The sequence below is a fragment of the Nelumbo nucifera genome, chromosome 4 (genome assembly GCF_055504915.1).
Source record: "Nelumbo nucifera cultivar China Antique chromosome 4, China Antique-T2T, whole genome shotgun sequence".
Lineage (NCBI taxonomy): Eukaryota > Viridiplantae > Streptophyta > Magnoliopsida > Proteales > Nelumbonaceae > Nelumbo > Nelumbo nucifera.
The window spans coordinates 28,968,937-28,993,832 of NC_142652.1; the positions used below are offsets into that span (position 1 = coordinate 28,968,937).

The following is a 24,896-nucleotide window of genomic DNA, read 5'->3' on the forward strand; positions in this document are numbered from 1 at the left end:
AGATGATATTTTATTAATCTTGATGGTTCAATGTCAACATAGAAATTTTTAGCTCTACATAACTTGTTATTGCCCTGGGTTGCGAAATTAAACTCATATCAATGTATAAATTAAAAGGGACATAATTGCTTATTTGCAGTTTGCACATCCAAGGAAACTGGCATCTGAACACCTGGGTGATAGCCTAGTCGATGCCTAGACAATGCTTTCCCGTTCAAGAATTTAATAATCTTCCTCTTGAAAGGCAAGACTTTATAGTGTGAACTTTAGCTCCTTTAGTGCAATATTCAAAGGCTTTTTTTTTTTTTTGTCTTCTTCTCTTTGAGACAACCACTTCCCCAACAAACGTTAATGAATTTATTCGAGGCAGCATTTTGAGGATAATCAACACTGGTAAGATATTCCAACATAGGTGAAAACCCAGCCGCCGTCTCCACATGTAAATTTGTTTGGTTTAAAAGCTGGTAAGATATTCCAACTGGTAAGATCTTGTTCCTCAATAATAAACTCCCATTGAAAAGCCTTCTTAGATGGAGGGGATGTAATATTGACATCGGGTGAAACATTTGTGGGGAAGAGGATTTGGAACATGTTTTTAAGAGCTGTACATTTGCTAAACAAATGACTAGGATAGTTCTTTGAAAGAGTGGTGGGAATAAGTGTGTAAAAATGATACTGTAGGGGAAGAAAATAAAAAGGAAAAATGTGTTTTCATCCTTTGGCACCTATAGAAGAACAGGATCAAAAAAATATTCAACAATTCCTCTGCCCAGAATCGCCGTTTTCTCAAGGTCCAGAATAATCACCAAAATCTTGGCAGTTGATAACGTCGCATCCCCTGAATATGGAGCTATTAAAAGTAATTTCGATGCTGCTTGTTTTAATGGCAGCCTTTTCTCGGTGGCATGTATTGCGAGGAATCGTTTTGGAGAAATAGTGAACCTCAAAGCTTACAACTTAAGACCTGGGGTGAAGCTTGGGCAGTATGGGAAGCCCATAACTTGACTTTTGAATTTTAAAGGTAATTCTATCATCATCGAGGGTGATTCAAAATTCATGATCTCTTGCCTTCATCTCAAGCTCGATCCTCCATGGAGATTTAGGAACACTATTCAAGATTGCTTGAAGTTGAGGGAGTCTCTCATCAAAGGTGTGGTTTATAAGCACGTTCATGGTTTTGTTTCTCTAAATCTGGGTAATCTTTCTGGGTCTTTAGATTTTATTTGTTCTAGTGATTTATGGGGACATGCTACCCCCAGTCTTGTGTAGCTCTTCTGATTTAAACTTTTCCCCTATCTGGACTATCAGAAGAAAGATCATGTGGTGCTAGGGTGCTAATTCTCGAGAGTTTGGAACAAAGAACTTGGAATTTTCAACAATAAGAGCTGGGGGCTAGAACTTTTATTGACCTTATTGCAATAAGTTATAGCCACTGGGTTTATACAACTAACAAGAGAGGAGTTCAAGAGAGTTTGAATTCTATTCTAACCGGGTTGAATGTGATGGCTGGGTTTGCAGCCATAGGACATGTTAAATCCAGAATGGGTAGGCTGGGTAACCCCTGGCTAATGGGGTGACTAAGCTTTACTTTAAAAGCAATAATCATATATGGGAGAATAGAATCCAACCCAGCCCAAGTTGTGGGGGAATTGAGATCTGTTCCTAACAGAGTGTGCCTCACACCGACCTCACAACCACATCCCACTCTGCATTGGGAACATCTCTTCATGAATAATAAATACAAGTACGGAAAACATTTCCGATGTGCAGCCAGGACATGTTGTGAGGTCTGTGTGAGGCGCACTTTGTGAGGAGCAGATCTGGACTCATTGTAGGGACGTGCTAATCCATCCCAAGTTGCACCAAACCTTGGTACACTTGGCCAAAGTGGATGCCAGTGGCACCATAAAAGCAATAATCATATATGCAACTGGGAGACTGGGACAATCAATTCACTCAAGCTTGACTAGAGCTATGGAATAGGGGTGTCCACGGTTTAGTTAACCGAACCAGTACCACTGGTCTAACTAATTCGTCGATTTTGGTTTTTTATCGGTTTGGTTCTTCAGTTTTTTGGTTTTTTATATTTATAATATATATTATATAAATATATGTATAATATTATATTATAAATAATAAATGATATATAATATATTATAAATATTATAAAAATATATAATGTATAATATATTTATAAATAGATTATTATAAATATAACATATGTATATATTTATATATAGTATATAGAAAATATGTGACATATGTTAAAAATATATATAAAACATACACCCACATACACACACACACACCAGTCGGTTCGGTTAACCAAAAATCGAACCGATCCTTCGATTTTTCAAAAATACCAAATAGAAACCGAACTGATCAATTCGATTAACTGCACTTTCCAGTTCAATTTTCTTACTTCGGTTTGATTTTTCGGTTCTTTATGGACACCCCTGAGGAACATCAAAATATCACATATCATCTATCTGGAAGAAAACCAAACAGCTGATTATTTCTTCTTTTGCAATGGTTTGAACTTGCCAATAGAAAAGCTGCTCAACGAGCAAAATATTAGATAGCTTTTGAGAAGTTTTGTAGCTGGGCTTATACATAAAGCTGCTCAACTGTTCAAGATAATAGTTTAGTTTACACTGTATAAAGTGAAGATGTTCATACATAATAGCATTTTCCAAAGGAAACCCCCAAAACTGGTAATTAATGAGAAAATGATATTTGAAAAATTATTACACCATCCAACAATATTATGATAAAGTCCTTTTTTTGATTGACGGAATGTATTTGTCTGGGAAAAAGCTCGGAATTTTGGCCACCGAACGGTGGGAAAGAATAAAGTATGAGTCCCATCTAAACAAATCAATAAAAATAAAGATACATAAAAGCATAGAAAGTATGAACATAGAATACATGGCTGAAAATCGAGATTCTTATTGACTTTAGAGGTTGCTGACATCAATAAGTGGAACTCTATATGCACCATTCTCGTGTGAGACTGAGACTAGACGACGAGATCATTTTGTTTGTTTGCCCTCCACAGTATGTGATTTCACAGACTCTTCTATCTTAGGTGGGGTATTCTTTTTTTGGATTTTGATAGGGGGAAAGTTGGTTAATGGGATTTTGATTTCTATTGATCAAGAATTTCATATTCTTTTTTTAAGATTTATGTGAAGATCAATAAATGTTTATTTTCCTGGGTACCCATCTCCTAGGTGGGTAAGGAAAGTTGCCAACACTTAATGAGACAAAAATATCCATTTTAATAATAGATCTTTATAGTTAAAATGATCATTGTCTTATTTACATGAGAAATAAAAGAATATGGATAAATGCACTTACCCAGATAAATGTTTCCGAGGAAAAACTTACCCAGGTAATTGCATTTACCTGAGTAAATAATTTACCGAAAAGCAAACGGGGCCTAAAATTGTATTTACTATCATTGCATTTTCTTCATGAAATGTTTTGAGGTTGATTAATATAAATTGGCTAGAAAGAGGAATTGTCACATTCCATAAGAGAATCGTTTCAACTGAAAAAAAATGATGTTTCAAGTAACAACAACAATTTGTATTGATATCTTTCATTACATGACATGACATTTTAACACCAATTTCTATTGATCAACCCCGAAGTTTCATGAACGAATAGCAAAAAATTTTTCTAACTACAGACTACAGCCAAAAATGATACCAACTTCAAACGTTTCATGTAGTCTGTAGCTGTAGACAGCAAAGAATTTTTCTAACTAATTGTAGTTGTAATACTTTCTTAGTCCCCATTTGGGAGGGCTTTCAGGCAGACGATCGGTGAGCAGAAAGGTCCAAGATCTTTTTAATAAGCCATATTCGGTAAAAAAAAACAGAAAACGGATTGATTTACATGTTAAAAAATCGACTTTCATGGGAGAAAATTATAGAGAAGTACAGACAGATTTCTGATTTTCACTTCAGAGTTATAAACATCTAAAATGTCCAAAATCCACACTTTATGCATCTATACCTATCTATAAATTGACATCAATTTCAAACTAGCACCTACCCTAAATGTACTTTGAGCCTACAAATTCTGATCCTGAACTGAACCACGCACCATTCTCCTATAAAATTATCTTAATTTCTCCAAAACGGCTCAATCCACCCAGATCAATCAATCATTCAACATCGAGAGTTGGTATTAACTGAACGGGAATGCATTGTTATTGATTACACAGCATCATCTAACATAGTCATCCATCGCATTTAGCTAATCTCATCTCCAGCACTGATGCTACTCTTTAAAGGAGTCTGTGCTAGGTTTTCCTACACAACCCATCTGTGAAATATAGACACGTCAGTCATCAAATTAAAACAGATGACTGATGTTTTGACTTCAAAATAAACAGCTATCGTCTTCTATTGTGTGGTCATCGAACATGCACGGAACACATGTCAAAAATGGGTGTCTATATGTATTTTCAATTTTCGGTGTCTGCTTATTAATTACAGGCAGTTTCTTGTTAGATGTTAAGTCAAAAACTAACAGCCAAAAATAAAAAATAAAAACAGATTGAAGTATTCGACAATTGATTGACTCTCCCTCGAATTAATGGCAGCAACTAATAACTAAACATGATATACGGGACTAACTAACTGATGTAAGCGAAGATGCGTGCAAGAGCTTTGAAGCCTTCAATTGCTTAAGGCTGCATTTGTTTCCGATACAAATGCAAATATGTACCCTGCATTTTTGTCCTCATCCCGGTTTATGAATGCAATGCCAGTTCACATGTTAGTCTTGTTTTTGTATTTTTCTCGTTCGTTTGGAATTGATATAAATGAGGGTACAAATTTGCTGGCGTTTATGATATCGATGCAAATTGGACCGTCCATTATTTGATATGTGATTATTTATATATGATATATTTGAACCTGAGATGGATTTTATCACCCAAGTTCAGCTGTGAGTCGGTAAAAGTAAACTAGTGAAGATCGAACATGCAAATTGGATTTTTATACATGAATCTGAGAAAGAAGCAACAAAAAAATGAAAAAAAAAATATTAGTCGAAGCAAAATATCAGATATGTACGTGTGTATGAGCGAAGATGGATTTATACATCAGATCTGTGAAGTTCAAGACAGATCTAGTATTATCTTGTTTAGTTCGAAGTAAAGACTTCAACTCAGATGAAGATCGAACATGCAAATTGGTAGGAACCCCGGCCATCAACCACCCAAATGAAGATTGGCAGGAACCCTGCAACCTAAACGACATGAACATAAAAATAGCAAAGACAAGTCAGTTTAAACACAAGAGGAGATCAACATACTGATCGCCGATCACCGACGACCATGCCATGGTCGGAGATGGAGGTGAGAAAGTTACCGTTGGAAGAGGGGGCGCAGAAGATCTCCTCTCACTCAGCACCGATTGGCTATTTTCTTTCACAGTCGAAAAGCACTAAAGCATACCCTATTTACATCGTCAATCGAAGAGTACAAGTTTGCATCCAAAAAATCGATGCAGTAATGCACTCTTCGAATGATACAATCCTGTCAGAAAATACACTTTTATGCTTATAATTGATACATCTATGTATCTCAAATAAACACTTGCAAATGCAAACCGGAGTACATAAATACCCCAGTTCGATGTTTGTATCGCAAATAAATGGAACCTAAATAATTAATAATTCATCTACTATTCTGTGGTTTCTTAGGATAAGATGAATTCATCTGAAACCCAAGAAAGTTTTTCTCCTTATAAACGAGCTTTTGCTCAATTAAAATTTAAATTCTAAGTTCGATAGTATTTTAGTATTTGTATAAAAGTCTATACAAAATCAGGATATATCTATCTATCTATAAATTTTGTTTATTATCGTACTTTCATTATATATAATTCTCCTGCAAGCTATTTGTAATTTATTTTAAGTAGTCTGTGATCTGAATCCAATCGAAGTTGAATATTAACAGGACTGAATTGAAATCTAAAATCCAAGTAAATCAACCTAATCCGTTTATAAACCTATTCTCAAATCGGACTTGTTGGTGTTGTTGGACTGTAGACGTTTTGTCAAACATTGAGCTGATTTATGTCCTTTTCATCTTTGAAACCTGCACATGGCAAGAACATTACATGGGCATACTACATGTACAAAACCTGAGGTTGACAAGATTTTGACATCTCCTGTGGATGAAAATTAGCTAATGGTCTTTGCTACAATTGGGTGGTCAAAACATCTAGATGGTTGATTGCTTATTTGGTTTTGAGAAAATGGGTGAGGGGAGTACCATGTACTTTCCTATTTGTCGTCAAGAGACTTAAAATATCATTCGAAGTGGGGTGGATTTGAGCCGAGCTGAATTGAATATTTGGCTATTCGAGTTCAATTCGAGTTAGAGATTTGAATTCAAGTTCGGCTCGGTTTATAGCTCACAAGTTTGAGTTTGGTTCAGCTCGAGCTCAACTATAAGTCAAGTTTTTTTTTTTAAATAAAAATTATATATATATATATATATAATTATTTTTATTTTTTAGACAAAAAATTAAGAATTATAAAAATTATTTACTATTATATATAAAAAATAAAAATATTATATTAATAAAAATATTATTATATATAATAAAATTATTTATTATATATATATATTTGTATGTATGTATGTAATAAAAATTATTTATTTAATACTAGGCTCGTGAGCCTCACAAGCCGAACTTCACTAGGCTTGAGCTCGACTCTATTAGCAAACGGGCCTATATATCAGGCTCAAATTTGACTCGAAACTCTGTTTAAACAGAGCTCGAATAGCTCATAAAAGGCTCATGGCCACCCCTAATTCGAAGGAACCCGAGGGGAGAGAGAGAGAGAGAGAGTTTTTAAATGCAGTTGCATTATTAAGGTAAACTAAAGCATGGAGACCTACAATATTCCCACCTACCTTGTGTAGGAGTTAGGATATGCTCCTTTCTAATCTGCTCCTCACACCGATCTCACAATGTGTTTCAGCCACACATGGGAAATATATCCTGTACTTTATGTTGTTTTTCATGGGGTGGAGTTCTGATCTGCTCCTCACACCGATCTCACAATGCGTTTCAGTCACACATGAGAAATATATCTGCACTTCATGTCGTTTTTGATGGGAAAAAGTTCTGATCTGCTCCTCACAGAACATGCTTCACACTGACTTCATAGCATGTCCTAACTGTATACGAGCAACATCTCCGGTATTTATATTTATTATTCATGAGAAGATATTCCCAATATAAAGTGGGATGTAGCTGTGAGGTAGGCGTGAGGCCTGCTTTGTGAGGAATAAATCCCAATTCCATGGGAAGATGTTCCTAATATCGAGGCTTTGAGGTCGGTGTGAGGTGCGCTTCTGTGCCATAAAATAGTTGTATTTCTGGGCTGGCCTACTAGTTGAGTTGAGATCTCGGCTTAAGTCAGTCCATCTGTTGGTCAGAGATCGACCGAGTTTTACATTAAATGGCTTTTTAGTAACAGCTGAAATAGCTAAACTGAATATAGTTTCTTGCCCTCTTTTAATTAGCTAGAAGTCTTTGAGGACTAAGGAGGTTTTGAGCTCAAAGCCCAAATTGGAGAAGATTCACTGATTCAGACTCCAGACTCCAACCTACGTTTCAAAAGATTGCATACGACTGGCACAGATATAAGGCGGCAATCAAAAGGTCAAAATTATTTTAGAAAATCAACCCAAAAAATAAAGAAAATAAATCATCTAGAAACCTCTGTTTGTATCCTTTTCCTGTTTTTCCTCTCAGCCAAAGTAGGACGAATTTGAGCAGTATAGTAAAGCGTGACAATGTTATCTACCTCATGGGAGTGTGTAATCGTCGCCACCAACCTTGAGTTACGTCTAAATAGCAGTCAAATTCGGCTGTTGGCATATTAGTCGACGAAAGCCCAATGACATATGCTCTTATTTATTTATTGAAATCGAGATGATTTGATTATAGCCAGACCGGCTTTGTTGACTCACATGGATGAGAATTTCGCTTGCTGGGAAATGGTTGGAGGGCCTTTGCTGTGATCAGATAGAACTCATTTTCTTTATTTATTAGATTATTGTTCTTTGTCAGACCTATAGCATCTACCACTAAATCAGGCTATTTAAAGGGGTTCTCTTATCTTTGCCTCAGAATTATTGTTTCCATATTCACCTTCTCTCTTCCTAATAATCTCCCTGTCTCTTTACCAGAACTTGGCCTAAATAAGAATTAGAAGAAAAGAAATAGGAAAAAAAAGAGGATGGAGAGCCTTTCTTTGCCATTTTATGGGAGCTTGAAGAGGTACTGGAGGAGGAGAAGATACCATCGGCTCGAGGGATCGACCACCGGAAGGAAGAACATGAAGATAGTGATGATCGGAGGTAATACTCGGCGGGTTTGGAAGATAAGACCGATACCCAGGTTGCGACTAAAGATGCTTTCGCCGATGAAGGTGTTGGTGAGACTGAAAGAAGCTTACATGAATATGATGCTTAAATTGGCTGGCAACGTTGGCTACCTGAACAACAACAACATGTTCGGAAACAAGAGAATTCCAAAGGCTAGGCAGGTGAAGACAGTTTCTTCGAACGAAGAATTTGAGATGAGGTTGATCCTTGAAATCTACAAGTCTCTGGCAGCTTCTCGTCAACTGTCTTCGTATTGAAGAGAATCAATGTAAATATTTTCTATTTTGTTTTTCTTTCTTCAAATTTCTCTGGGTGTTTGTTTTTCTATCATGGGAATTAGGATGCGTAATATGCATTTTTTTTTCCACCGAGCTAGTCTGCTTGGGAGTTGGAGGCCTTGTTCGAGTAAAACGATTCGAATTTGTTTTTGTTGTCAACTTCCAGCTGATTTTGCTTGGCAGTGTAATGACTAATGAGTTGCTTTTTGAAATTTCAAAGGGCTTGGGTGGTTAAATGTAGAGACAGAAACTATTTCAATTAATTGCAATTCAAAAGTCTAAAGTCTAGCTATGATATGCTGCACTCTCTAAACCAACTAATTGTACCGGTAGAGCATGTTGTACTGGCCAACAATGGCCTCCCAGGTCTAAACAGCTTTTAGGATATATATATTGATAGATTAGAAAGATGTGAAAACTAGAAAGCAAACAAGGATTAAGGATTAAAGTATCTATATCAAGTATTGTATATATTGTGGGATGACCATGGAGACGCGCACATGGATAGACCGATACAAAAAGGGTATGACAATTTTCAAAGTTTGGGAAAAGGCTGCCCTGATAGGGATGACCATAGAGACGTGCACATGGATAGACTGATACAAAGAGGTGGAACCAGGAAATTTTTATGAGGGGGCCAAAACCTAAAGTGGATTAGGGAAAAGGGGGAGTAAATGTAAATGGCCCATAGAGGGGACCAACCATTGGGTTGGGGAGTGGGGAGTTTACATGAAAAAATTGTATTACTCATTAGTGGGGGATTTCTAGACCATAGGGGGGCCATGGAAAATGAAATTTCTGGACAGTAATACCCTCCTGGGGGGTGGCTAAGTTGCTTACCCTTATGCTGAAAATGCTAATTCCCTCCCGCCTCTCTCTTTACCCAGGTAAGTGAGAACACACATGAACATTGTCACAAAACTTTCTCAAGCAACTTTTGCTCGGGAAACACTTGACCGGCGGGGTAAACTTATCGCTTACCCAAGTAAGTGAAAATGAACAAGGCCTTACTAAAACCTCTTTTAAACTTTTTGATACAGTTGTAAGTAGACCCCTTCTATTAGAAACCTCTAACAAGAGACACAACAATGTCCAAAATACCCATGCAATTACTATTGAGACTAGTGTCTATAGGAAAAAAAAAGGAAATGAAAACTTAATTAACAACAAAAAAAGAGTTTAAGGTCACAACTTTACCTTTGAGCAATTGATATTGAGGGAAACTTAGGAAAATAAATCAATTTCAGAAAAGGGATTGGAAGGGTTTGAGGTAGCAATTGATGTGAAGAGTTGGAAATAAATATTATGGTCAAAATTAATGGCATGGGTATTTTGGATATTTTCATGCCTCTTGTTAGAGGATTCTAAGAGAGAGGGAATGCTTCCAACTATGTTTAGAAAGTTCAAGGGAGGTGATTGCAATTACCAAACTTTAGGGAGGTTTCAGCAATTTACCCTAAAAAAGGGTTGAATATCCAGTTGTTGTTTTAAAAAAAGGGTTGAATACCTGTCAAACCATGCCACATCAACAAATGTATATATGTGTGTAGGTATGTCTACACAAGTATATTATCAATAAAAATGTGTAATCATTTTTGAGATATAATATATGTATATATAAATATTAGTTTATGTATAATTTATATATTTATTTCAGTTTTTAATTTTTTATTTGTAAAAAATGTTAAAAATTACAATTTAAGGCCCAATTTTTTTTTGTGAAAATAGTAGGACAAGGTGCCTTTGGCCCCTTGGGGCTCAAAAGGTTACCCAAAATCAATATATAAAGATATTAGGGTTGTTTACAAACAATGCCAAACTGACCAAACCGACCCAACCCAACCCGATTTGGTTGGTTTTTCTTCACCACTGGTCAGTTTCGGGTTGTGAAGAGGGATAAACTGATAATTTGGTACAGTTTCGGTTTTCATGTGTGAAAACCAAAATCAAACTGAATTAGTTAGTTTCTGATTTCCTAGTCTTTCCCTAACTAGGTAATCCCTATCCCAGTTTCTTCTTTCTAGTTAATTACTTATTTTTAACATTAAAGAACAATAAAAAAATAAGTTAAATGGAAATTACTTTTGTCTTTAGTATTGTTTTCCTTTTCTGAGTAGAAAATTTTACACCAAATTTAGGATTGTTCACAAACAATGCAAACCGACCAAACCAACCTGATGTAACCGTTTTTGGTCACGTACCATTTTTTGTGATGTATAAATTTTTTGGCTAAGTACCTCGTTGTTTGACTCGGTGGTGACGTGCCCTGGTGATGAGCTACTTGGTGGCAAACTCCCTGCGGGAGAACTACTTGGTGACGAACTGCTTGATGGCGGTTTGGTGGCGAACTGCCTGGTGGCGAACTGCCTAGTGGTGCTCCCTGGTGGCGAGCTGCCTGGTGGCGAGCTGCCTGGTGGCGAACTGCCTGGTGGCAAATTGCCTGGTGGCAAACTGCCTGGTGGCGAACTACCTGGTGGCAAACTGCTTGGTGGTGAACTGCCTGGTAGTGCTCCCTGGTGGCAAACTGCCTGATGGCAAACTGCCTAGTGGCGAGCTACCTAGTGGCGAGCTACCTGGTGGCGAACTGCCTGGGGGCGAACTGCCTGGTGGCAAACTGCCTGGTGGCGAGCTACCTGGTGGCGAACTGCCTGGGGGCGAACAGCCTGGTGGCGAACTCCCTGATGGCAAACTCGTCACTTGACTTGCTCCTATGCGGTCTGCAACTCAGAGGATGGTGGAGCTCCCTGGTGCAGCGCAACCCGACTACCCTCCGCGTGAGGTGATTTTCTCTCCTTTGTAGACGGTGGGAGCTGAGGGACCTGCGAGAACTGAATCAGAGGACCCGGGGGTATTTTCCCGGTGGGGACTCTCCGATGCCTAAGTTAACATTCTGATTACAGAGGGCTTGGAGAGAAATGAGAGAGCTAGAGAGCGGGGGTTACCATCCTTCTTTCTCCCCTCTGGCTTTGGGGGTCGAAGTCCTTATATAGTGGTGCCCTCGCGAGTTAGGTGCGTGAAAAGCCTTCAAATGGTAAGACGTCATATCCCGTTAGAACCGGGGTACGGTGATGAACTCCTCGAGGTTGTCAGGCTGGCGCTTGTGCCAGGCGGCCAGGTCGGCGCCTGGGCCAGGTTGTCAGGTCGGCGCCTGTCAGTCGGCGGGTCGGTGTCCGGGCCAAGCTGCCAGGCCGGCGCTTGTGTCTGTCGGCGGGTCGGTGTCCAGGCCAGGTTGCCAGGTTGGCGCCTATGTTAGTCAACGGGTTGGTGTCCAGGCCAGGTTGCTAGGCCGACGCCTGTGCCCGGGTCAGGTTGTCAGGTCGGCGCCTGTGTCCGGACCAGATTGCCAGGTCGGCACCTGTGTCTGGGCCAGGTTGCCAGGTCGGCGCCTGTGGCAGGCTGATCCGGCCAGGTCGCGCCAGGTCGCGCGCAGGTCGCGTTAGGCCGCGCGCAGGCCGCGTGCAGGTCGCGCCAGGCCAGCCAGACCGGTGCCCGGGGGGGAGACCAACTTGGTAAGTTGTTGCCTAGGTGCTTGCCTAGTTGTCACGAGGTGCCACGTGTCGCAATTTCACTGGAGGGCCAAATCTGCCCTCATCAATTGCCCCCCACTCCCGAGCTGAGAGTAACTCAGCAAAGGGAGTAGATTTCTTTTGGCCCGTAAGTCGACGAGCTAGTAAGTTTTGATCCAATTCCTTAGGCTTTGGGAGCTGCCTGTATGTGGCGAGCTGCCAGTAAGACGAGGGGGTCTCCGCCAGTTCAGTAGTGTAGCCCTTAGTCTTTGGGGCAACTTATAGTTCACTTTTGCTGATTTTGTTCCTGCTGAGAAAGCGACTGGATATTTAGCAATAGTGTGGCCCGCAGGCTTTGGGAGTGACTCGTAGTCTACTCTTTTTTGACTTTTGCTCGTGCCGGAGAGGCGACCGGGCCTTAAGCAGTAATGTGGCCCGTAGGCTTTGGGAGTGACTCGTAGTCTACTCTTTTTTTACTTTTGCCCGTGCCGGAGAGGCGACCGGGTCTTAAGCAATAATGTGGCCCGTAGGCTTTTGGGAGTGACTCGTAGTCTACTTTTTTGACTTTTGCCCGTGTCGGAGAGGCGACCGGGTCTTAAGCAGTAATGTGACCCGTAGGCTTTTGGGAGTGACTCGTAGTCTACTCTTTTTTGACTTTTGCCCATGCCGGAGAGGCGACTGGGTCTTAAGCAGTAATGTGGCCCGTAGGCTTTTCTTGTGAGGTGTCGAGCTATGATTGAGCTGCATCAGCTTCGTAAGGCCGGTCACCCACTCCTACAAGAAGCTACTAGGAGCTCGACCTTCGGGGGCAGCACTACTAACTTTAGGTTGCCAGCTCACACGGGAGCCTTGGAAGGCTCGACCGGTAAGGGCGCCTATGTAGTCTGTTGGCCGTCAACTCCCGCGGAAGCCACGAAGAGCTCATCTTTATAGGGGGGACCTTGCGGAGAGGACTGATGAGGCATTATTTGAATTGAAAGTAAGGTTGGTAGAGCTACTTTGTCTGTTAGCCCCCTGCATAGTTTTTGAGTTCATAAAAAATGTAAACTATAAAGTGATAGCTTCAAAAAAAGTGAGGACTTAGCTTTGGTAAGATGAGAACTTAGCTTTTGTAGGATGAGAACTTAGCTTTTCGTAGCGTTTCCCACAGACGGCGCCAATTGATGTAACCGTTTTTGGTCACGTACCATTTTTTGTGATGTATAAATTTTTTGGCTAAGTACCTCGTTGTTTGACCCGGTGGTGACGTGCCTTGGTGATGAGCTACTTGGTGGCGAACTCCCTGCGGGAGAACTACTTGGTGACGAACTGCTTGATGGCGGTCTGGTGGCGAACTGCCTGATGGCGAACTGCCTGGTAGTGCTCCCTGGTGGCGAACTGCCTAGTGGTGCTCCCTGGTGGCGAACTGCCTAGTGGTGCTCCCTGGTGGCAAACTGCCTAGTGGTGCTCCCTGGTGGCGAACTGCCTAATGGCGAACTGCCCGGTGGCGAACTGCCCGGTGGCGAGCTGCCCGGTGGCGAGCTGCCTGGTGGCGAACTGCCTGGTGGCAAACTACCTAGTAGCGAACTGCCTGGTGGTGAACTGCCTGGTAGTGCTCCCTGGTGGCGAACTGCCTGATGGTGAACTGCCTGGTGGCGAGCTACCTGGGGGCGAACTGCCTGGGGGCGAACTGCCTGGTGGCGAACTGCCTGGGGGCAAACTCCCTGGTGGCGAACTGCCTGATGGTGAACTCGTCACTTGACTTGCTCTTAGGCGGTTTGCAACTCAGAGGATGGTGGAGCTCCCTGGTGCAGCGCAACCCGACTACCCTCCGCGTGAGGTGATTTTCTCTCCTTTGTAGACGGCGGGAGCTGAGGGACTTGCGAGAACTGAATCAGAGGACCCGGGGGTATTTTCCCGGCGGGGACTCTCTGATGCCTAAGTTAGCATTCTGATTACAGAGGGCTTGGAGAGAAATGAGAGAGCTAGAGAGCGGAGGTTACCATCCTTCTTTCTCCCCTCTGGCTTTGGGGGTCAGAGTCCTTATATAGTGGTGCCCTTGCGGGTTAAGTGGGTGAAAAGCCTTCAAAGGGTAAGACGTCATATCCCGTCAGAACCGGGGTACGATGATGAACTCCTCGAGGTTGTCAGGCTAGCGCTTGTGCCAGGCGGCCAGGTCGGCGCCTAGGCCAGGTTGTCAGGTCGGCGCCTGTCAGTCGGCGGGTCGATGTCCGGGCCAGGTTGCCAGGCCGACGCCTGTGTCTGTCGATGGGTCGGTGTCCGGGCCAGGTTGCCAGGTCGGCGCCTGTGTCAGTCGGCGGGTCGGTGTCCGGGCCAGGTTACCAGACCGGCGCCTGTGTCTGTCGGTGGGTCGGTGTCCGTGCCAGGTTGCCAGGTCGGCGCCTGTGTCAGTCAGGGGGTCGGTGTCCGGGCCAGGTTGCCAGACCGGCACCTGTGTCCGGGTCAGGTTGTCAGGTCGGCGCCTGTGTCCGGGCCAGATTGCCAGGTCGACGCCTGTGTCCGGGCCAGATTGCCAGGTCGACGCCTGTGTCCGGGCCAGGTTGCCAGGTCGGCGCCTGTGGTAGGCTGATCCGGCCAGGTCGCGCGCAGGCCGCGTGCAGGTCGCGCCAGGCCAGCCAGACCGGTCCCCGGGGGGGAGACCAACTTGGTAAGTTGTTGCCTGGGTGCTTGCCTAGTTGTCACGAGGTGCCACGTGTCGCAATTTCACTGGAGGGCCAAATCTGCCCTCATCACAACCCTTCATGTTTGGGTCGGTTTTGCTTAATGAGAAGTCGGTTGTGGTTTGCTCTTTAAATAACCCGACTAGATCGGATCGATATCACCACAATTAGACATTGGAGTGCAAAATTATGGCCTCCAGAAATTTGCACATACATTAAGTGTGCAATATGTGATATAGTGATCGGGTCAAATGGGTTAATGGTTGAACCACCTAAGTGTGATATAGTGATCTAGTGATCAGGTCAAACGAGTTTCAAAGCAAACCCAAAATCAAGATTAAGTGATGGTTCAAATGATTCAACCATATGGGTCAATGGTGAATTGAGAACATTTATCTCTATGTATTTTTTATCTTTAAGCTGTTTTTGTTTCAAATTTTAGCTTATTATATTTGATTGCATTAAAAATAATATATAAAATAAAATCCAAAACAAAATTAAATGAAAAACATTATAATTTTGGCCATTATAAAATAAGTATCAATCTTGGCCATTATATTTTTGAAGGTTACCCTTCTTATTATTGATGTCCTGGCTCCATTCTTGTCCTGGCTCCATTCTTGGAACTTAAAAACATTTTAATCAGAGGATGTCACCCTTTGAATCACCACCTTCCCAGCTCTAAACAGGTTTTATGACTTTTATTGATGGGTTAGATCGATGCGGAATCTGGATAAGAAGGTTCAAAGAATCGAAATGCATGCTGTATAGATTTTCAGCATGGGCGTTGCCAGGAATTAAGAATATCATTGAAGTTTGAACCGTAGCAGAAAGCCAGAAAGTGTGAAAACCAATGTTTAAAGTATCAAATCCAATCGGATATGCATCGGATTTTTAACCCATTAATACATTACTCTGAATTAGGAGTTTAGGACGTACGACCGTACGTAGACATTTGGCCACTTCCGATATTTTGGACCTCGGTGAAAATCAGCTAATCAAGTATTCGATTTAGGACATGTGGTCCGGCCCAGCTCGACCCACATTATTTCTAGGAAGGAGATTATGTGGTCCCAATTTTATACGAAAGAAAATTAAGGTAAGGTGGTGCAAATTTTACATTAATTTTTTATTAGATGCTAAATCTGCATGAATGGCGGTTGTACAATTATACTATGACTCTAATTGTCTCGTAACTTATATCGAGTATAACATGAATTATGAATAAAGGGTAAAATTTTTATATTATCTTTATAGTTTAGCTAATTGATTAAGTGTACCTTTATTTTTTTTTTTAAATTGATTAAAGCTATTCTTTCTGTTTTTAAAAATTATCATTACTATTAAAATATTGACTGAAGGGCTAAAATGTCTATTTTGCCGTTAAATCAAATTCGAAGCTCTTCCATTCTTCTTTCTTCCAGGTTTTTGACGCTTTACCGGAATTAGTCTCAGCCACTTGTGTCCGAGAAAGGAGAATCACCGGCAAAATTGCACCGCCCTCGAAAGTTGCCCAACCCCTCTCACTCTGACTCTGACCAGAGAACTTGTAATCGTCTGGCATCTTCAACGAAGTAGGAGGAGAGAGATGCCGTTACTTTGTGGTCATGGTCTTGGATTCAAGACGACGCCACTGCTAGGAGTTGCAACAACGGTGACCAAGAAAATAAAGACGAAGAAGAGGGTTTGATTGCAAAGAAGACATTGAGTAACCGGGTTCGCTTCATTGGTTCCCCATAGGGGTTTGATTCAGGACAGGCGCTTGATTGCAAAGAAGACGAAGAAGAGGGTTCACTTTAGGACAGGGGACAACAGTTCGATTGCATAGAAGACGAAGAAGAGGAGAGAGAGGCATGTTCGGTTTGTTCGATCATAGAGAAGACGAATAAGAGGAGAGAGAAAGATGGAGCCTAGCAGAGTTGTTTGGTTTTGTTCGATTGCAGAGAAGGCAAAGAAGAGAGAGAAATCTCTGTTCGGTTTGTTCGATTGCGGAGAAGGCGAAGAAGAGAGAAATCCATGTTCGATTGCAAGCTCCCCACCTCACCTCGCCGTTGCATCTCTAGTTCAGTCGATGAGGTGCTTACAGTTATCGCCGGTGATGAGGTACTACAACACAACAGTTGTCGTCGCCAAACCCTCCCTCCCCCACCTCACCTCGCCATCGCATCTCTGGTTCAGTCGGTGAGGTGCTTACAGTTGTCGCTGGTGATGAGGTACTACAACACAGTAGTTGTTACCGCCTAGCCCTCCCTCCCCCACCTCACCTCGTTGCTACATCTCTGGTTCAGTTGGTGAGGTGCTTATAATTGTCGCAGGTGATGAGATACTACGACAGAGCAGTTGTCGCCGCCAAACCCTCCCTCCCCCACCTCGCCTACCTCATCTCGGGTTCAGCTAGTCGGTGATGAGGTTCGAAACTGGGCTTGGTCAAAAAAATCTCTGCAATACTATGGATTTGAAGGGTTTGGGGATTTTCGATTATAAAAGGGTATATTAGGGATTTTTGAAAATATAACGATGTGATGTCGCATGTGTACAGTTTAGATAGAATATTAACGGTATGAAAAGTTTTAGGTAATTTTTAGAAACAGGGTAGCCTTAGTCAATTTTCATATAATAAGAATACAGTTTGTAATTTAAGAAATTTACCCTTTAGTAAAATACTGCTATAAGAGAGAGAGGGGTTACCTCATAATATAAAAACTTGTAAAATTTCTCATGTATGAATGTTATTTGGAATATAGAGCTCGAATGCCGAACTCTCGATGCAAATAATTATTCATTTTGAGATCATTTGTACTCAAATATCTTAAGCATTTAATTTGATTGGCCATTTCGTTCTTTCTTCAACAAAAGTACTTCTACTACAACTCAAAGCCTTGGCCAAATCTCAGAAAAATTGTTTGCATGACAGCAAGCACTTATATGCACCAATTCCTCTGCTCTTTTTAGCCTTTCTCGTCACCATTTCTTTTGCATTCATGTCTCGAGATTGAAGTGATTATCTATGTTTTTTACCCACAGCAATTATCTTTTAATCTGCATTTGCAGCCACACCAAGATTATGACTGGTTAATTAATTAATTGCATATATTATATTTGTTGACTCCAGCAGTATTTGTTTCCCCAGCTTAGCTGGGCTAGTTGCAAATCCAAAGATTGTTTAGAAAAAAAAATAGAAATAAAAAAAAACCCTACCAGCCCAAGATTCAAATCTCTGTTCAATAGGAAAAGAGAAAAGTGGAAAATAATCAGATGTGAATAAACAGGATCAGAAAATAATTAAATTACCAATTAAACAACCTGGAAATCATGAATGTTAATGCCATAGACCAAGAGTTTGGTTGGTAGGGCGAGGTATCCCATAGTTGCATACTCTCGTTCTTTAATAGAATTTCTCTTAAACAACTCGAAAGAACTGTTGGAGAAGATGGGGTCACTGTAATTTTGGAGGAGAAGCTCTAACGCACGTCTGAAGACACTGTCTTTAGAACGTTATTTACCCCCACTCAGTTTTACTGAGTTTGCTATTAGGTTACAGGCAAATTCGTTCCTAGGATACAACAGAGCCTTGGGCGAGAATCTGCAACCAGCAAAGTTGAAGAGTCTCCAGAGAAACCTTCTGTGAGACTGTAGTAGACCGAACTGAGAGAGAGAGAGAGAGAGTGAGTGAATTTCGAAATTGTGTGTTTTGGAGTCTGATTCATGCTCCTTAAATAATTTGTGAAGATGTATGAAGAAAATGTAGGTGCTAGTTTAGAGAAGACACCTTGAACAGTCACAATTTCGAACATTGTGACTGTTTAAATAGTAGTTAACAGTTGGTGACTATTAACTTTGAATTGTGCCTCTTGATCACATCCGATCGAATTATGACCGTTGATCTCATCAACGGTCATCAACGCACCAAAACCAGAGCCATCAATCGCGAGCCACACGCCTTAAAGTGCCTCATTGCGCCGCACACACGCACACATGCACTGCACAGTATCAAATCCCCATACTCTCCTCTACTAATTCTAACGAGTGTAAATCAACTCATATTGAAAAACTGAACAAAACTTATAATTTTCCAACATAGGATAAGTTCAAAACTAGGTTTTTTGTAAGAGAAAAACTGATTTTTCGACCAAGTGTGCAAGGGCAATTTCTCATGTAATTGACCAATCAAACCCATTGGATTTCATACTCTGCTCTGCGTGTGCAGACTGTGGTGTGCACCATGGAGTTTTGGTATGCGGCTGAACAATTCCATCCAATAATGCATAATTGCCTATACCAAAAAAGAATCCCACAGTAAATCCATGAGAGTTGCATTGGGGAACAGTCGATAGAAAGCATCTGAAGAAATATAGTAGAATCATGAGTAAAATCAAAACATAAGAGTTTCGAGTGGTTACGAGAGGTCGCGCTTCAGTTCCTGCTTATAACCAAGCTCGTGCAGCCGTGCATGACCTGAATCCTCTGAAGCATTCCCGTTCCGAATATGGGAAGGAAGGGCCGTCTCTTCATGTCTCCTGGCCATCTCTAAAGTAAACCAACTGAGAGGTGGGTGTGTTTTCTCTCTCTCTCTTTCCCTCTCTCACACACACGCGACGCATATATACATAATAATGAGGTTAATTGGTTCGTGGTGGAGTTTTAGTTCATGGGTCTTCTTTGGAAATTGCAGGGTGATTTCGAATTTTGCGTTTTCATTTTCGATTATATCAGTGCTCACAGGGATAACGACCCTTTACAATACAGGGCTAACATATGGAGGCCCTGTTGTTATGGTCTATGGCTGGTTTATTGCCGGTCTCTTCACCATGTTTGTTGGGCTGTCGATGGCTGAGATTTGTTCCTCCTATCCTACATCGGGTGGTCTTTACTACTGGAGCGCCAAGCTCGCTTGCCCTGACTGGGCGCCTTTTGCTTCATGGTTAACGGGCTGGTAATTCATTTCTTCTTTTTCTTCTTTTTTTTTTTAATTTTTATATAACTTTGTTTCTAGTTGCTATCGTTACTAATTCCAAGCTGAAGTGTTGATCCATGTGGACTGATTTCCAACCTATCCATTAAAAGAATTGGTAATTGCCAATTTCACTTATTCTTCCACTTTATGGGGGCATATATATACACGCTCGAAGTGGATCAATGAGCAATCTTGTCAACTTCAACTGGGATTTATAATTGATACTGTCAAGCTCCCTTAAGGAGACAACAAAGATAAGTACCCCTAGGGAGCTTGTAATCTTCGTTTTGGTAGGCTGCGCTTGACATGCTTTCATAAAATTAATTATGATGAATTTTGTGATTCTATCATTTTAAATCTGTATATGAAAATCATTGGCTCAAAACTCATTCTTCAAACAGTGATACTTTGGAGAAAAGTTTTAACCAAAGAAAGCCTTTCTGAAGTTTGTTATCTATCAAGTACGAACAGTAAGTTGATCTTGGTAGGTTCCAGTATTCTACCAAGAAATGGAGGTTTAAGATTGGACTATGCTGTTGCAGTCTACCATCCTATACACCCCAATTAGCATATGGGATTGAGCAGACCTTTAATAATCTAATATAGCTATTACTCTAATGCATAGGCAATGTTCACATCTTCATCCCTACTCTGATCCAACCTCTAACAATCTACTAAGGAACTGGTGTAATGCTTTACAGCCCCTGCTGTCAGATGTCATAGTTGTCAAAACTCAAAAGTGAAGTAAAACTTTAATTCCTGAAATAGATGTTTTCTGTATATACTTGGTTTGTTTTGTTTCATTGTTAGGATACTTGGTAATGGTGTGGTGCAGATGAGAAATAAATATTAAGATGACAAACTTGAATAGGATATGCATTAGTTGGAGTTTCTAGGATGGATGCACAGAATTGCAGGAATAAGTTTGGGTGGATATCACCCAAATTTGCAGGATGATTGTGTGAGCCATCACATTTAAATTCTGAGGAGAACCCACAAGATGTAATCTGTGACCCTCTTTATCATACTTTCCAAAAAGATTATGGCTTTCACAATAGATTGGATCTGAAAGCAAAAGAATCTTTGATTGAAGTACATTTCTGTCCCTTGACTTCTTTTAATCTGTGCGGACTGCTGAATGACTTCAGCATCTTCTTACCCTGGGTAAATGTGAATAAGAACTGAAGAACATCTGGCATTATTTTTGCTATCATCTACGTTTTTATTTGTTTGTATTATTTTGATTGTTTGTCTTTCTTTACAACAATAATAATAGTTTACCTTATGATGTTCCTGGTCCTGTATCAAACTAATTTCTTTGTCAAATTGAATTTTTGGATCTTCTGACGCTTTTCTTTTCTTTTTTTTTTCCTCTGCAGGTTCAACATTGTTGGTCAGGTATATCTGGGAATGGGAATGCATCTATTTGAAGTTTAAAACCTTTGTTGTTCATTTCTAGCCCATGCTTTCTCCGGGTATTGTGTGACCTATTACAAGTTCATGATCTGAGTCTCTAGCATCCTAAAAGACTTCTACATTTGCAGTGGGCTGTCACAACAAGTGTGGATTTTTCACTTGCTCAGCTGATTCAAGTGATCATTCTTCTTAGCACAGGTGGGAAAAATGGTGGTGGGTATGAAGATTCTAAATATGTGGTTATTTGCTTCCACGGAACAATTTTGCTCATCCATGCCGTTTTAAATTGTCTTCCTATTTCATGGTTATCTTTATTTGGACAACTTTCTGCCGCATGGAATGTCATAGGTATGTTTCCTAGGATTTTAACTTAATTTTTCTTCTTCAAATCTTAGCACTTGATGTAGTCTAAATCTTGTACCTAACTTATATTTGCCTTTTTTAGGTGTTTTTGTCCTTATGATTCTCATTCCTATGGTTGCAACGGAGAAGGCTAGTGCCAAATTTGTTTTCACTCACTTTAACAAAGATAGCGGGGAAGGCATCCACAGCAAACTATATATACTTGTTCTGGGCCTCCTTATGAGTCAATATACGCTTACTGGGTATGATGCATCTGCACATATGGTAAGTTATGGTGTCATAGTAATTGTAGTCTTAGATTAACCCGCTGCCTTTAGAATTAGAAAATCTAAGCATGCCATATATTTCGAACTTCTTGTCTCAAACCAGGACATGTTTGAGTGATGTTGATATCCTGCCTAAGATCACTTATTAGTTTGTCATTCCTTGCTGAAGCTCAAAACCTTGCTTGTCATACATAATGGTTACCCTTGTTGGTTATAGCCAGTTTGGCAGAGACATTTTCATTAGATCTCCTCCGTGACTATTTAAACTGTATTGATGGATTACTGTTTTTGTAGAATCTGGCATTTTGAGTTTGGAATCAATGGATATCTAACTCTTAGTTAAAGCAACTTGAAGTAACTCTTAGTTCACTTACATTACAAGTTAATTCATCCATTGACTTCAGACATAACCAAGGATTAAAATATCGATATGCCCGATACGAGGTGTATGGTATCGATATTTTAATCCCTGGGTATAACATACTGAGCTGGTTTTTCCTTTTATTTTTCTTTCTTTACTTCCTTTTCTTGTGTACTGTAATCCATCTTTATCTTTGGAAGTAGGGCTGCAAGTTGGGTTGCCTGACTTGAACAATTTCAACTATATCAGGCTTGGGTTAGGGTTCAGATCCATTCTACACACTTATACATGAGAGAAACTCTCTCTAATTTAATACAATTATACTTGTAAAAAAAAATTAACAAATTCCCAACCTAACCTGACCCAAGTTGCACCCCTATTTGGAAGGAATTATTGTTCCCTTTCACAGAGTTTTAGTTCCAGTATCTTTCTCATGTTAGTTGCTTAAATTTTATTCCATTACTTGGACCAATAATTATGTTTCTCTTTGAACTTACTTCAGACAGAAGAGACAAAGAGTGCAGACAAGAATGGGCCAAAAGGAATAATTAGTGCAATTGGAATTTCTATTGTTGTTGGTTGGGGTTACCTACTTGGTATGACATTTGCAGTAACCAACATCCCACAGCTCTTGAGCCATGACAACGATTCTGGTGGTTATGCCATTGCTGAAGTCTTTTACCAATCCTTCAAGAGTAGATATGGCAATGGAGTTGGGGGAATCATTTGCTTAGGAGTGATTGCACTTGCCATATTTTTCTGTGGTATGAGTTCAGTAACAAGCAACTCCAGGTGAAATTTCCTTTTCCCCTCTTTGTCTCACATTTTTGGAAATGTTTACTTCCATAGTTGCAGTTTCTTTTTTTTTTTTTTTTCATTTGAAAGCTAATTAAGTGTGATCCAATTAATTTCAGGATGGCATATGCATTCTCAAGAGATGGAGCTATGCCCTTTTCATCATTGTGGCATCAAGTGAACAAACAGGAAGTCCCAATAAATGCAGTTTGGCTTTCTGTTTTCATCTCATTTTGTATGGCATTAACTGTACGTACATCATTGTTTTGATTTTTCAAGGTTTCTTTTATCATATTCATTTTGTGGTTTTATGTGGAGAATCTGGAGATTGAAACCATAGGTTCGAAATTCAGCTGGATTAGGTGCAACTCTAATTCAATGTTCCATTTTCCATATTAAAATCTTCAATAGATTGGGCCAAAGTTGTATCATAGCATTCATGATCACCACAAAGACTTGTATTACTTATCTGGCTCTCTAAATAATGCTTACAAAGAATGGCATTTCAAGCTGATTGCAGCTTTTGTTGTGTTTTGCAGTCTCTCGGGAGCCTAGTGGCATTTCAAGCAATGGTGTCAATAGCAACCATTGGACTCTACATTGCATATGCTCTACCGATATTCTTTAGGGTGACCTTGGTTCACAAGTCTTTTGTTCCAGGGCCTTTCAACCTGGGCCGCTATGGGATCCTTGTTGGTTGGATTGCAGTACTCTGGGTAGCAACAATTACAATTCTCTTCTCTTTGCCTGTCGCATACCCCATTACAAAGGACACTCTCAACTACACTCCTGTTGCAGTTGGTGGCCTCCTTATTCTTACCGTGTCTTCATGGTTCTTGAGTGCTCGGCATTGGTTCAAAGGTCCCATAACCAACATAGATATTTAAATATGATATTGCCTGTCAATTTACAGCTTTCATAATATTAAAAATATATTCATTTATTGTCATATAGCTGCCCTTTTCTAACTGTAACCAAATTGTTTCAATTCAATCTACTTTGGTGAATAGGAGTTGAATACATGGGCACTGAAAACTATACCTAGTAGCTTTGGAGTTTCCCAATGAGACTGATTCTCAGACTCTTCCTTTTGATGCATAGCTGTAGTGGTTTTGCTAAAAATTGGACTTCTGTAGCTAGAATTCTAATATGAGAAGCAATGGTAAATTGATACCATGAAATCTAGAGTCACTGCTGGGATGAAAGATGAAATAGAGCAAAACATTCAAATGGAGACACTGTAAATCAAATTTATTAGTCTTAATTCATACCCTCAGTAGCTTGGTAAATAAGGAAGCAAATACATAAGGATTTGAAATAACAAAATTAATGAGCAAGAGCTTTTTCCAATTCCTCTTTCTTACCACCCCAACATTAGTCATTTGATAGTTATATATTTGATTTTTTTCCCTCTGCATTGTTGTTGTTGTCGTTGGTCATGGTGGTAGTAACTTGTGGGCTGGTGGAAATTCTAATCTGCACTAGGGTTACGTTTTGTTGGTTTTGAGAAGTGGGTGAGGGCCATAACAGTATTGTCTTGATCCAAAAGAAAACAAGTTTCTTACAATGGTGGCAACCATTTTCCCTGAAAAGTGAAAATGCAAGAAAATTGAATGTGCCAGCTCGGGTGGATGAGACCTACAAAAAGCTACCTTTCTAAAAAGAAAAAATAACTTTAGTTTTTAGTTTTTTTCTTTTATTTTTTCTAGCCAATCAAACACTTCTTTTCTAGCAAATCAACCAAATGGAACATACGAGAAATTAGAAATATGATTCTACACACCTCATAAATTTTTACGGAGAATCTGCCATGAAACATAAATTTTATCCTGTACACGGGAAAAGTACCGTCATTCAGTCGCAGGAGGCAAA

At 40.3% G+C, this 24,896-nt stretch overlaps 2 protein-coding genes across 4 annotated transcripts; both read left to right on the forward strand.

Annotated features, from left to right (window-relative positions):
- Nucleotides 1-8,277: 8,277 nt before the first annotated feature.
- On the forward strand, nt 8,278-8,682 carry LOC104613349 (uncharacterized). The gene has a single exon (XM_010281128.1). It carries the CDS (start codon nt 8,278-8,280, stop codon nt 8,680-8,682), a length of 405 nt encoding a protein of 134 aa, XP_010279430.1.
- Nucleotides 8,683-18,900: 10,218 nt separating this feature from the next.
- On the forward strand, nt 18,901-24,034 carry LOC104613311 (amino-acid permease BAT1 homolog). 3 transcript variants are annotated; one of them, XM_010281087.3, is made up of 8 exons: nt 18,901-19,417; nt 19,542-19,802; nt 21,203-21,221; nt 21,368-21,437; nt 21,685-21,866; nt 22,732-23,021; nt 23,144-23,273; nt 23,564-24,034. In XM_010281087.3, the coding sequence occupies exons 2-8, from the start codon at nt 19,642-19,644 to the stop codon at nt 23,909-23,911; spliced, it is 1,200 nt and encodes a 399-aa protein (XP_010279389.1). In that variant the 5' UTR covers nt 18,901-19,417; nt 19,542-19,641; the 3' UTR covers nt 23,912-24,034. The 3 variants fall into 3 exon arrangements, with proteins under 3 accessions (XP_010279389.1, XP_010279388.1, XP_010279387.1); XM_010281086.3 differs by having other exon boundaries at nt 18,904-19,417; nt 19,616-19,802; nt 21,368-21,587; XM_010281085.3 differs by having other exon boundaries at nt 18,906-19,417; nt 21,368-21,587.
- The last annotated feature ends 862 nt before the right edge of the window (nt 24,035-24,896 follow it).

Excerpts from the sequence above, each read along its gene's own strand:
- LOC104613349 (XM_010281128.1), top strand. The coding sequence starts at position 8,278 with ATGGAGAGCCTTTCTTTGCCATTTTATGGGAGCTTGAAGAGGTACTGG.
- LOC104613311 (XM_010281086.3), top strand. The coding sequence starts at position 19,642 with ATGGTCTATGGCTGGTTTATTGCCGGTCTCTTCACCATGTTTGTTGGG. Across the intron at positions 21,588-21,684 it reads TGCCGCATGGAATGTCATAG|GTGTTTTTGTCCTTATGATT; the intron begins GTATGTTTCCTA and ends TGCCTTTTTTAG. Across the intron at positions 23,022-23,143 it reads TCAGTAACAAGCAACTCCAG|GATGGCATATGCATTCTCAA; the intron begins GTGAAATTTCCT and ends AATTAATTTCAG.